Source organism: Salvelinus namaycush, chromosome 16 (assembly GCF_016432855.1).
Source record: "Salvelinus namaycush isolate Seneca chromosome 16, SaNama_1.0, whole genome shotgun sequence".
Lineage (NCBI taxonomy): Eukaryota > Metazoa > Chordata > Actinopteri > Salmoniformes > Salmonidae > Salvelinus > Salvelinus namaycush.
Genome location: NC_052322.1, coordinates 45296733 through 45309817, shown reverse-complemented (window position 1 = coordinate 45309817; position 13085 = coordinate 45296733). Strand labels below are relative to the sequence as shown.

Sequence of the window (13085 nt, the reverse complement as noted above, 5' to 3'; positions counted from 1 at the left end):
GATTAATGAAGGAATGAAGTGATAATGCCCCGCCAACATTGCCCTCCTCCAATAGGCCAGCATTGCCCTCCTCCAATAGGCCAGCATTGCCCTCCTCCAATAGGCCAACATTGCCCTCCTCCAATAGGCCAGCATTGCCCTCCTCCAATAGGCCAACATTGCCCTCCTCCAATAGGCCAACATTGCCTTCCTCCAATAGGCCAACATTGCCCTCCTCCAATAGGCCAACATTGCCCTCCTCCAATAGGCCAACATTGCCCTCCTCCAATAGGCCAACATTGCCCTCCTCCAATAGGCTACAACCACACTAAAAATATCTCAGAGAAAGACTCGAACAACTGATTAATGTTATGACTCATAGAGGCAGATCAGTTGTCCAGAAAGTATAAAACAGAGTTGATTAACATTGATAACCAACGCTGCCAAACACAGCGACCAGCGACATATTTAATGACAAAGATATGTGAAAACATCTGAGTCGTTAGAAAACATGCCAAGTCATGCTGGTTTTATCTTGTTTTTCTAGAGAAGCATTTTTTTTTTTTTGCAGAAGGCTCTTCACCTTTCAGAATCTCTTTGGCTAACCCTCAGTGATGATGACCCTGTTTGGTTAAAAAAACAAACTGTAAAAGCTGCTCTTGAAAACAGGTCATTACCAGTATTTGACTCATGATGATTTTCCTTCCTTAAACTGTCTTCCTTCCAGTATTTGTTTTAAGAAGTCTCCATGGTAACAATATGCCACACATTACTGATATGTATTTTTTGGGGGAAGAAAACAAATATATTTTCTCTCTGTTAGAGATGCATGGCAATAACCACCCTGACATATGTGAATAGCAAACAAAGATGACAACGATGACATTGAGGAAAACGTGTGAAAGAATGTTATTGCAGTGTACAACATATCTCATCAAAAATGAATATTATAATTGCTTTTATCTCAGTAAGGTGTATTTAGGAAGACATGTTAAAACAAAGTGACGATGTTTTTTTAATGTCTGGCAGGTTTATTGTATCTGACATTTTATTGCTCAAAAAAGGATGAAGTATTAGCTTTGCTCTTTAGCTTTTCTCCGCTGTATTCATTCTTCAACCTTTATCCTTACCTTTACCTTTACCTTTACCTCTATCTTTACCTTTATCTACTTGAGTTAGTAGCAGAAAGTTGGATTGTGGATTTGATGTTTTATTAGGCTGTTAGTGGAATAGTAATGAATTAGCAGTCGACATAGATAACATTGATAGACTCTCCAGTTTCAATTCATTCTCTACTTTCTCAGTATGAAACCCAACCTGACCCTAAGTAAACGAAGCGATACGATTTTAGATGCCTTTTTTTTTTCATATTCACGAGCCTTTTGAAAACTTAAGCCCAAAGTTATAAAACTATAACAGGTGCTCTTATGTGTGTCCCGTGAGTTATGTTTGTAGGATGGACAACGTTAAAAGATAGATAGATTCTGCCTGGAGAGTACAAGGACTAAACATTACGGTATGAATATCATCCTCTTGGTTTGCAACTTGTCTCAAACCCCTTGACTTTGTCTGTTTGAGTACTGAGCCCAGTCCACAGGCATCTATTAGTGAATACGTAGTTTCAAGTATAAGTCAAGTAGACATTTTTTTAAAAGAAATACAAACGTAAGGAAAATAAAACACACGGCTGCTTTTAGCTATGGTTGCCCAGCGACTGTAGAGCACTAGAACATTTCAGTAGTTCCGATTTGAAGTGTTTCCCTTCCTCTCCTCTACTCATCCTCACTCAGCTGCTTCCTAGATTCAAGAGAAAAGAGTCTATCTAAAAAAAAAAGGACAATATCCAGAACAGACAAGTCACCAGCCTGCTCTTTGACATTCAAAGCATGGGACGCCTGACTGGGATATTTCTTAGTCGTTTTTGTTGTTGTTGTCATATGCTATATTACTTTCTGTTTGTTATAACAGGACCTCGAAACAACACAACACATCACCTCATTTTGTTATTTTTTTTTTCTTACCAAAACCCGGAGAGAGGAAACTACAAATCTTGCACAAAATTGCTCATTAAAATCCATGTTGTATTATTATTTGGATTTAAAGTTCATGTTTGTTTGGCTGTTACAAATAGTGCCACTGCCAACCAATGCTTGTGAGGTAATAAGTGCAGGTATGTTCAAGTTGACACCTACCAGTCTATCCCTGGAAAATCATCCTCTAGGCTGATACATTGTCTAAACTATGAACATTTAATGATTGATCATGATACATGCGATTCTTACATTTTAAAGAGTTTGACTGTTTCTTACAGAGGAAATTGGATATAAATATTGACATAAAATGTTTAAAAAAAGAAAGGTTATGCCTAAAACATAGCCTTGTTATATCAAGTATACATTTTAAAAGAGCATGGCTATGTTCAATTCCAGACAAAATTGTAGGATTCAAATGTAGCATTTATCTTTTTATTAATTTATTGATAAAACAAATTAAAAGTAATTAGCATTGACTTTGTCCTCTCTGGGTTTCTGTGAGCTAATCTGAATTCTAGCACTTTCAACCTTTTAAAAAAATTTTTTTTTTTTTCTTTTAACATTTCATCTTATATGTTGATATGTTTTTCCATTTGTATTTGATCCTGTATATGTATGTGCCATTAGTTTGATGTGTAGATTTGATCAACCTTTGTGTATTTTTCTCCAAAAGAATAACAGTATTTTTGATAAGACTTTTCACTAATACCTTCTTTCATGTGCCCCCACTCCCCTCTCAACCCGTTGGGTGACCAGCGTGGCCTTCTCTATTGAAATTGTATCTAACCCAACAACAAATATATTCTACAACTGAGTATCTGTAACAGAGAGCATGGTGAACGGTATACATCGTTGTCCCTAGGACATCTCATTCATCATCTGGAGCAGAAGGACTACCAGATCCACCTCTTCTTCAAGGTAAAACAAGAGCAGGTCCTGTTCTCCGACAGATGTGACATAGTTCCATTTAACAGCACATTATCTGGGGAACCCAGTTTTAAAGCACTTTTATTTAGCACCCGTGTACATAACAACTGACTGACGCGTGACTGAAAAGGGTTGTACTACTGCCTAATAGCTAGAAAAACACTTGTTGCTTCTAGACAGATTCAGGCAGTCTTGAAATTTATATTGTACAACACTCTGTATTGACCATGCTGTGCCAAGACAGGGCTTGCTATAGAGAAGGCAAGTAAGTCTCCATCTGCCCCAGTTTACAGTAGACTTTGCCTCACACACTTTGCCTTTACAGTAGATCTCACCCCACACGTAACAGTTTACAGTAGACTTCACCCCACACATAACAGTTTACAGTAGACTTCACCCCACACATAACAGTTTACAGTAGACTTCACCCCACACATAACAGTTTACAGTAGACTTCACCCCACACGTAACCGTTTACAGTAGACTTCACCCCACACATAACAGTTTACAGTAGACTTCACCTCACACATAACAGTTTACAGTAGACCTCACCCCACACATAAGTTTACAGTAGACTTCACCCCACAAATAACAGTTTACAGTAGACTTCACCTCACACGTAACAGTTTACAGTAGACTTCACCTCACACGTAACAGTTTACAGTAGACTTCACCCCACACATAAGTTTACAGTAGACCTCACCCCACACATAAGTTTACAGTAGACTTCACCCCACACATAACAGTTTACAGTAGACCTCACCCCACACGTAACAGTTTACAGTAGACTTCACCCCACACGTAACATTTTACAGTAGACCTCACCCCACACGTAACAGTTTACAGTAGACCTCACCCCACACGTAACAGTTTACAGTAGACCTCACCCCACACGTAACAGTTTACAGTAGACTTCACCCCACACGTAACAGTTTACAGTAGACTTCACCCCACACATAAGTTTACAGTAGACCTCACCCCACACATAAGTTTACAGTAGACTTCACCCCACACATAACAGTTTACAGTAGACTTCACCCCACACGTAACAGTTTACAGTAGACCTCACCCCACACGTAACAGTTTACAGTAGACCTCACCCCACACGTAACAGTTTACAGTAGACTTCACCCCACACGTAACAGTTTACAGTAGACCTCACCCCACACGTAACAGTTTACAGTAGATCTCACTCCACACGTAACAGTTTACAGTAGACTTCACCCCACACATAACAGTTTACAGTAGAGGTGATAGAAATGCTAATAATTCATTGGTGGAAGAAAACTAAAGTACTTGTTGGAGGCAGCAGTAAATGCTACATTTTGCAGAGCTAACCTTGGGAAGTGGCCTTTTCAGGAGTATTTTAGCAGTACCTCAGTATCCTCAGGATGACCTAATCATGAGTCCATCCCACTCGTTTTTGGAGAGATACCTCTGCTCTACCCCTGAGAGGGCCTACCTCTGACAGTGGTGTTATGATTCAACGCATCAGGTCATTGGTTAATGAACGGCTGTGGAAGTAATGTCTGGCCTTCAGTTTTGACTGAGTGCGGAGCGGATGTTTTCGCTACAGCGCCTCGTTGGTTCATTGCCTCGCCTGCACCTACCAGAGATGCACTTGTCCTCACCGTTCCTCTGTTAGTAGGTGAAGAACACAGAATTTAAGGGAATTATTTGATACATTTTAAGTCAGAAAACCAATTGGATTTCATGAATGCTTTTTTTTTCTAGTGAGAAACTGGGTACTGTCTGGTGAAGACAAAATCCACATGTAGTTTTATATATTTTTTAGCTTAATGTAAGTCTTGCATTCTAAGCTTTTTGTGTATCTGTTTAGTGACATAGACATTTATTTTTTAGTACTTGCTTATTACAACCAACTCTGGAAAAAAAGGTGAACAAAACAAAAATGGAATATTTGCATTCATCCTTACACTATTTTATATAGCATGGAGTTTATCAACTACAGGGGGAATTGTATACAAATATTCTTCAGAGAAAAACGTAGCTTTTTTTTTTGTTTGTTACATATCTCACATGCAATCAGTTGCTGCAATGTAAAGTGACAGATTTGTCTATTGTCTGATCCAAAGAGACGACATAACAGCAAACCTCTTTACTTATTGTACAGTACATTGTACCTTTGACTTGTCATGTGTTATGTTGAAATTATTAAAAGACAAATTCACGGTTTCATGCGTTTTTTTACTCCTTTGTCTTTTGAAAGGAGGATGGTTAGAACACAGAACAGTTGGAGGATGGTTAGAACACAGAACAGTTGGAGGATGGTTAGAACACAGAACAGTTGGAGGATGGTTAGAACACAGAACAGTTGGAGGATGGTTAGAACACAGAACAGTTGGAGGATGGTTAGAACACAGAACAGTTGGAGGATGGTTAGAACACAGAACAGTTGGAGGATGGTTAGAACACAGAACAGTTGGAGGATGGTTAGAACACAGAACAGTTGGAGGATGGTTAGAACACAGAACAGTTGGAGGATGGTTAGAACACAGAACAGTTGGAGGATGGTTAGAACACAGAACAGTTGGAGGATGGTTAGAACACAGAACAGTTGGAGGATGGTTAGAACACAGAACAGTTGGACTAAACAGACTCATGCTGAAAAAGGCAGTGTCACAGTGCCTTCAGAAAGTATTCAGACCCCTGGACTTTTTCCACATGTTGTTGCGTTACAGCCTGAATTTAAAATAGACGTTATGTCACTGATCTACACATAATAACCCCATAATGTCAAAGTGGAATTATACACTGCTCAAAAAAATAAAGGGAACACTTAAACAACACAATGTAACTCCAAGTCAATCACACTTCTGTGAAATCAAACTGTCCACTTAGGAAGCAACACTGATTGACAATAAATTTCACATGCTATTGTGCAAATGGAATAGACAAAAGGTGGAAATTATAGGCAATTAGCAAGACACCCCCAATAAAGGAATGGTTCTGCAGGTGGTGACCACAGACCACTTCTCAGTTCCTATGCTTCCTGGCTGATGTTTTGGTCACTTTTGAATGCTGGCGGTGCTTTCACTCTAGTGGTAGCATGAGACGGAGTCTACAACCCACACAAGTGGCTCAGGTAGTGCAGTTCATCCAGGATGGCACATCAATGCGAGCTGTGGCAAAAAGGTTTGCTGTGTCTGTCAGCGTAGTGTCCAGAGCATGGAGGCGCTACCAGGACACAGGCCAGTACATCAGGAGACGTGGAGGAGGCCGTAGGAGGGCAACAACCCAGCAGCAGGACCGCTACCTCCGCCTTTGCGCAAGGAGGAGCACTGCCCGAGCCCTGCAAAATGACCTCCAGCAGGCCTCCTCCACGTCTCCTGATGTACTGGCCTGTGTCCTGGTCGCATTGATGTGCCATCCTGGATGAACTGCACTACCTGAGCCACTTGTGTGGGTTGTAGACTCCGTCTCATGCTACCACTAGACTCACTGTAATCATTGGCAAAGGTGCTTCTGCAATGTATTGACTCAGGAGTGTGAATACTTATGTAAATGAGATATTTCTGTATTTACATTTGCAAACATTTCTAAATACATGTTTTCAGTTTGTCATTATGAGGTATATTGAGAAAAAGTATATTTGATCAATTTTCAATTCAGGCTGTGACACAACAAAATGTGGAATAATGGGTATGAATACTTTTTTGAAGGCACTGTACATTCCTAGAGATCACTACACCACACTGCTCCACACAGATGACTTGACAGACTGGACACCGCTACGGGTCTTGTTACTAGAGTCAAGCCATTGAACACCCCAATTACAGTATGATGTCATACAGGTACTATATGCAGCTAACCTACATGTAAACTCAGCAAAAAAAAAGAAACGTCCCTTTTTCAGGACCCTGTCTTTCAAAGATAATTCGTAAAAAATCCAGATAACTTCACAGCTCTTCATTGTAAAGGGTTTAAACACTGTTTCCCATGCTTGTTCAATGAACCATAAACAATTAATGAACATGCACCTGTGGAGCAGTCGTTAAGACACTAACAGTTTACAGTCGGTCGGCAATTAAGGTCACAGTTATGAAAAGTTAGGACACTAAAGAGGCCTTTCTACTGACTCTGAAAAACACCAAAAGAAAGATGCCGAGGGTCCCTGCTCATCTGTGTGAACGTGCCTGAGGCATGCTGCAAGGAGGCATGAAGACTGCAGATGTGGCCAGGGCAATAAATTGCAATGCCCGTACTGTGAGACGCCTAAGACAGCGCTACAGGGAGACATGACGGACAGCTGATCGTCCTCGCAGTGGCAGACCACGTGTAACAACACCTGCACAGGATCGGTACATCCGAACATCACACCTGCGGGACAGGTACAGGATGGCAACAACAAATGCCCGAGTTACACCAGGAACGCACAATCCCTCCATCAGTGCTCAGACTGTCCTCAATAGGCTGAGAGAGGCTGGACTGAGGGCTTGTAGGCCTGTTGTAAGGCAGGTCCTCACCAGACATCACCGGCAACAATGTCGCCTATGGGCACAAACCCACCGTCGCTGGATCAGACAGGACTGGCAAAAAGTGCTCTTCACTGACGAGTTGTGGTTTTGTCTCACCAGGGTGATGGTCGGATTCACGTTTATCGTTGAAGGAATGAATGTTACACCGAGGCCTGTACTGTGGAGCGGGATCGAATTGGAGGTGGAGGGTCCGTCATGGTCTGGAGCGGTGTGTCACAGCATCATCAGACTGAGCTTGTTGTCATTGCAGGCAATCTCAACGCTGTGCGTTACAGGGAAGACATCCTCCTCATGTGGTACCCTTCCTGCAGGCTCATCCTGACATGACCCTCCAGCATGACAATGCCACCAGCCATACTGCTCGTTCCGTGCGTGATTTCCTGCTAGACAGGAATGTCAGTGTTCTGCCATGGCCAGCGAAGACCCCGGATCTCAATCCCATTGAGCACGTCTGGGACCTGTTGGATCGGAGGGTGTGGGCTAGGGCCATTCCCCCCCAGAAATGTCCGGGAACTTGCAGGTGCCTTGGTGGAAGAGTGGGGTAACATCCCACAGCAGGAACTGGCAAATCTGGTGCAGTCCATGAGGAGGAGATGCACTGCAGTACTTAACGCAGCTGGTGGCCACACCAGATACCGACTATTACTTTTGATTTTGACCCCCCCTTTGTTCAGAAGCACGTTATTCCATTTCTGTTAGTCACATGTCTGTGGAACTTGTTCAGTTTATGTCTCAGTGGTTGAATCTTGTTATGTTCATACAAATATTTACACGTGTTAAGTTTGCTGAAAATAAAACGCAGTCGACAGTGAGACGTTTCTTTTTTGTTGTTGCGGAGTTTATGTATACCTACACTAATAGGAACACTCTCTATTACATTTACAGGATACAGACTGTGCTATAGATACAAAAAATAGAAATGAAACTCCAAAATGGTTTTGATACACAATGTGTAATCTGATACCAACCCTCAAGACACACAGCATAGACAACACCACAATGGCACTTCAGCTTTACTCTGGCTTTATCTAGTGAATGTAAAATGAACACGCACAAAATCCCAGCAGACAACCATTTATGGCATAAATGAATACATAAAAAGGAGACTTATTCAAATTCCAACGAATCAGCACTTTAATTGTTTCATACATTATATAACTGGACATTCTGTAAAGAAAACAGGAAGAAATAAGTTTCTTAAAAACCATAGTTTTGGCTAAAACAATGACATGATCTTTATACATACAGTCAAGAGCCACACAACAGGGGGAAAAAAAACAATACGTGTTGCATTTACATACATAGTAGACAGTCATTCACACACATACACAGCTCATGTCAATCAAAAGCACATCTGTAGAAAATCTCTCCTGGAATTTTGTTTGTTGGGCCCAGGTTAAGAAGTCTGTCTGTGGATCAGGAACACTTTCAGACACTAGCAGAGGGGAGGAAAAGGCTGCTAATGTGGAGGTGAATGTGAGAGAGATGCAGAGAGAACCTGTTCAAGGGAGAGTGGAGACAGGGGGCAGAGAGAATTCATTCAGTGGTTCACTGTATTATCATTCACCCAGAACGGAGTAATTCCCTCTCAGCACCGGTTCCCTCTCCGTTCTCTTCCAGTGCAGTTCTATCCCAACACCCTCTGCTGTGCGAGATCGCACCTCTACCAGACTGTCTGTTTCTATGCTCTTTAATCAACAAAAAAAACTGGTGATAATCTAGTGGGGTAGTAATGTTGACCTGAAGGTTATGTTCTTGAAAGCTCAGCTCTCAAATTTATTTAAACATTTTCCTGGACTTATAAAAGGTCCATGGATCATCATTTTTGGTGCAGGACTAGGCTTAATCTGGGCCTGGGAAACTGGCACTTAGAATGACATTTTATAGCCTTCGTTTACACAGGCTTTACACAATTTGGATATTTTTCTCTCTCACTTAATTTCTCTTTTGACCAACCAGATCTTAGATAAAAAAATAAAAAAAATTGGGCTGCTGGTGTAATCAGAGCCATAGAGTAAAATATGTCCAAGATAGAAAGGTCTTTAATGTTTTTAGTCCCCAACACCCCAATGGAACATTCTATCTGTTGTGTAGGGCCAGTGTTTCAACATGCAGGATCTTCAGCATTTCAGTCCCAACCTTCAGAGGAACTGCAGCTACAAGAGGGTGTGAACCCTCGGTGAGAAAGTCTAACTCTGGGTAATAGAGCCGGTGTTTACACAGGCAGGCCAATTCAGCTCTTTTGCCAATAATCGGCATTTTGACCAATCAGATGAGCTCTTTTGCCAATAATTGTGGAAAATATCAGAAGTGGGCTCCGTGTGTAAAGACAGCCAGATAGAGTAAACCCAGTGAAGGACCAGCTCATTCCTATCCACTGAATCTAAAACACATTGGCAACCTTGTACAGCACTGATTGGGCCTGTTGTTTATGGGAAACACAACAGTCCTTAATTTAGAGGATGTTTATGGGAAACAACTGTACTCCATTTTAGAGGTTGTTTATGGGAAACTGTACTCCATTCAGACGCTCGTTGACAGAACCCTGTGTTGCTAAGGCGATCCTAGTAGAGACATTGATGCTCAGGGATAACCGACACCGATAGATAACTTCTGTTAGAATAGCAGGTGCGTCTCACTGAACTAGGTGTTAAAATCAAAACAAAAGATCGTTATGAAACCAAAGATCAATCTCATCCTTTCCCCCCCCCCAAAAACAACTGCATAGTTCAGTGAGACCATGTAGCTGTTTACATTGACTCGTAATGTAATGGTGTCCAACCATTTTAAAACAAGTCGTTTTTCCCTAGGCTAAAGCTCATAAACTAGAAAGGTGATTTGAAGATGAGAAATACTACTTTTCCATCAACATTTACTTTTGTTCCATAACATGTAATATTTCAACCACCTTAAGCCAACTCGACTTCCCTAGCACATCAGATTAATTGATCATGGAAGTAGTATTTGCAGAGGAGAATTTCATTTTACACTTCTACACAATCGCTTACCTCAATGTGAGAGATTTTTTCTCTCCAGGAAAAACACATTTAGATTCTGATTTTAGTTGTGGTTGAAATGGTCACATCAGGACACGGAAACCACAAGGGAAAAAAACAGAATATTGTAATATCCTTGTTCCAATGTTAGATTTCCATTTCCCAGCTAAACAAAATAATTCTTAGTGCCATTACCACCGTGTGACCTCCCAACCATCTGCAATAAAGATTATAAACTCAAATAAACCAACCTTACTAACTAACACACTGAGACAGAGAAACACACAGAGACCGACAGACACAGAAAGACAGAAAGAGCGAGAAAGAGAAACAGAGACAAAGGTCAGACTAAAACATCTTACAGAGAAACTGATTTTAAAACAAAGTGAAGTTCTGAACCAATGCACTTCATTGATTGTCCAACTCCAACAGCAGACACTAAAACATACAGAGACTTTCAATTGACATGCTTTGGCCCATGTGTCCAGGGTGAAACACAGAAAAACATGGACTGTCCCAGAGGAACTCTGTCTCTGTGGACACCAATAACGGAGGGAGAGGGGAGCGTTGAGCTAGCAGCGTCATCTTGCTGTTCTCTCCCTATGCCTGTGGGTGGCACTGTTCCACAAAACCCACCTCATGCTTCCTTCCTTCCATACACAGAAGTCAGTGTTTGCTGGACATGCAGAATACAAAAATTAAAAACGGAACAAGAAAATGTGGCAAAAAAAAAACAGCAGCAGAAACAAAGTCAGTCGATTTTGACGGCAGCGTAGATCTTCCGTATGAACATGTATGCTGCATAAAAACCGATTGTCCCTGTGAGGAGCCAGAAGGACAGGACCATGAGAGCCGTGTAGCCAAAGTACAACAGGGAAGGAATAAACTCCACAATGTCCAGCTGGAAGAGAGAAACACACAACGGCAACTTGTTGTCAGACAGCTACCAGCCAAGCACTCAAAACTTCATCTCAATACGTCTTTGACGTTTACCTTGTTGACAAAGTAGAAAATGGCGTAAACAAGGACGTAGAAGGCTGAGCCCCCTGATACCAGGAAGGTCCTCCACCACCACCGGTAGTCCTGCAGGAGACAGACAAGACAGTTGGTAACTCTGTGACGTCACAACTAGTGGAGCGACCCACTCATCATACTACTATACCACCTGTCTTCCCTATCCAGTTCCGCTGAGAACTTAATGTCTCTGAACTTCTCTTCACACACACACACACACACACACACACACACACACACACACACACACACACACACACACACAATGCTTTTACTATGCAAAAGCCCCATCTATACACCCACACAGCAGCCACACAGCAGGGCCCCGTCTCACCTCCGCACAGAGCTGGAAGTAGACCATGACGATACTAATCTGGGAGCAGGACACCACCAGGATGATGAACACCAGGAAGAGGAAACCAAACAAGTAGTAGAACTGGTTCTCCCAGATGGCCTGCAGAGGGAGAACAGCTTACAGTCAGACAAACACCTCGTAGACCAGGGCCACATACAGCAGAGACAACATGGGTTAGACCAGGACCACGTACAGCGGAGACAACATGGGTTAGACCAGGGCCACGTACAGCAGACAACATGGGTTAGACCAGGGCCACGTACAGCGGATCAAACCCATGTACCATATGCAAACGTAGAAATACCATGTATAGATCTGATTTGTTATGCTTCTGCTGCGGCCCATCAATGTGGATGGCGGTGTTTCCTGTGATGTCATTATGGGGTATTGTGTGTACCGGTAGATTTTTTCCCCTCAATCTATTTAATCAATTTTAGAATAAGGCTTTAATGTAACAAAACATGGAAAAAGTCAAGGGGTCTGAATACTTTCCCGAATGCACTGTAGAAGTTGGGCATGAAGTGTTTTAGTGAGGTGGAATTAAAATCACTGGCACAGAGAAAAAAGCAGCCTCCGGGCGCATGCTTTCCTGCTTGTTTATAGCATCGTACAGTTTGTTAAGTGCCAGCTTGTTGTTGTCCTGAGGTGTAATACATACAGCTGTCACGATAACAGATGAAAACTCTCTCGGGAGGTAGAAGGGTCGGCAATACATACAGCTGTCACGATAACAGATGAAAACTCTCTCGGGAGGTAGAAGGGTCGGCAATACATACAGCAGTCACGATAACAGATGAAAACTCTCTCGGGAGGTAGAAGGGTCGGCAATACATACAGCAGTCACGATAACAGATTAAAACTCTCTCGGGAGGTAGAAGGGTCGGCAATACATACAGCTGTCACGATAACAGATTAAAACTCTCTCGGGAGGTAGAAGGGTCGGCAATACATACAGCTGTCACGATAACAGATGAAAACTCTCTCGGGAGGTAGAAGGGTCGGCAATACATACAGCTGTCACGATAACAGATGAAAACTCTCTCGGGAGGTAGAAGGGTCGGCAATACATACAGCAGTCACGATAACAGATGAAAACTCTCTCGGGAGGTAGAAGGGTCGGCAATACATACAGCAGTCACGATAACAGATTAAAACTCTCTCGGGAGGTAGAAGGGTCGGCAATACATACAGCTGTCACGATAACAGATTAAAACTCTCTCGGGAGGTAGAAGGGTCAGCAATACATACAGCTGTCACGATAACAGATAAACTCTCTCGGGAG

General features: G+C 42.1%; 2 protein-coding genes across 2 annotated transcripts in view; one reads left to right on the top strand and one right to left on the bottom strand.

Annotated features, from left to right (window-relative positions):
• LOC120061490 (zinc finger protein PLAGL2-like) overlaps nucleotides 1-2488 on the top strand; it is a 49274-nt gene extending 46786 nt beyond the window's left edge. Inside the window, exon 4 of the mRNA XM_039011337.1 lies at nucleotides 1-2488. This exon is cut by the window's left edge and continues 2667 nt beyond it. The gene's annotated coding sequence lies outside the window, so the exon portion shown is untranslated.
• Nucleotides 2489-8548: 6060 nt separating this feature from the next.
• tm9sf4 (transmembrane 9 superfamily protein member 4) overlaps nucleotides 8549-13085 on the bottom strand; it is a 30808-nt gene continuing 26271 nt past the window's right edge. Inside the window, exons 15-17 of the mRNA XM_039011336.1 lie at nucleotides 11783-11902; nucleotides 11428-11517; nucleotides 8549-11335 (exon numbers count right to left, since the gene is read on the bottom strand). Coding sequence (XP_038867264.1) covers nucleotides 11186-11335; nucleotides 11428-11517; nucleotides 11783-11902 — 360 coding nt within the window. The 3' untranslated portion in view covers nucleotides 8549-11185. The remainder of the gene's footprint in view (nucleotides 11336-11427; nucleotides 11518-11782; nucleotides 11903-13085) is intronic.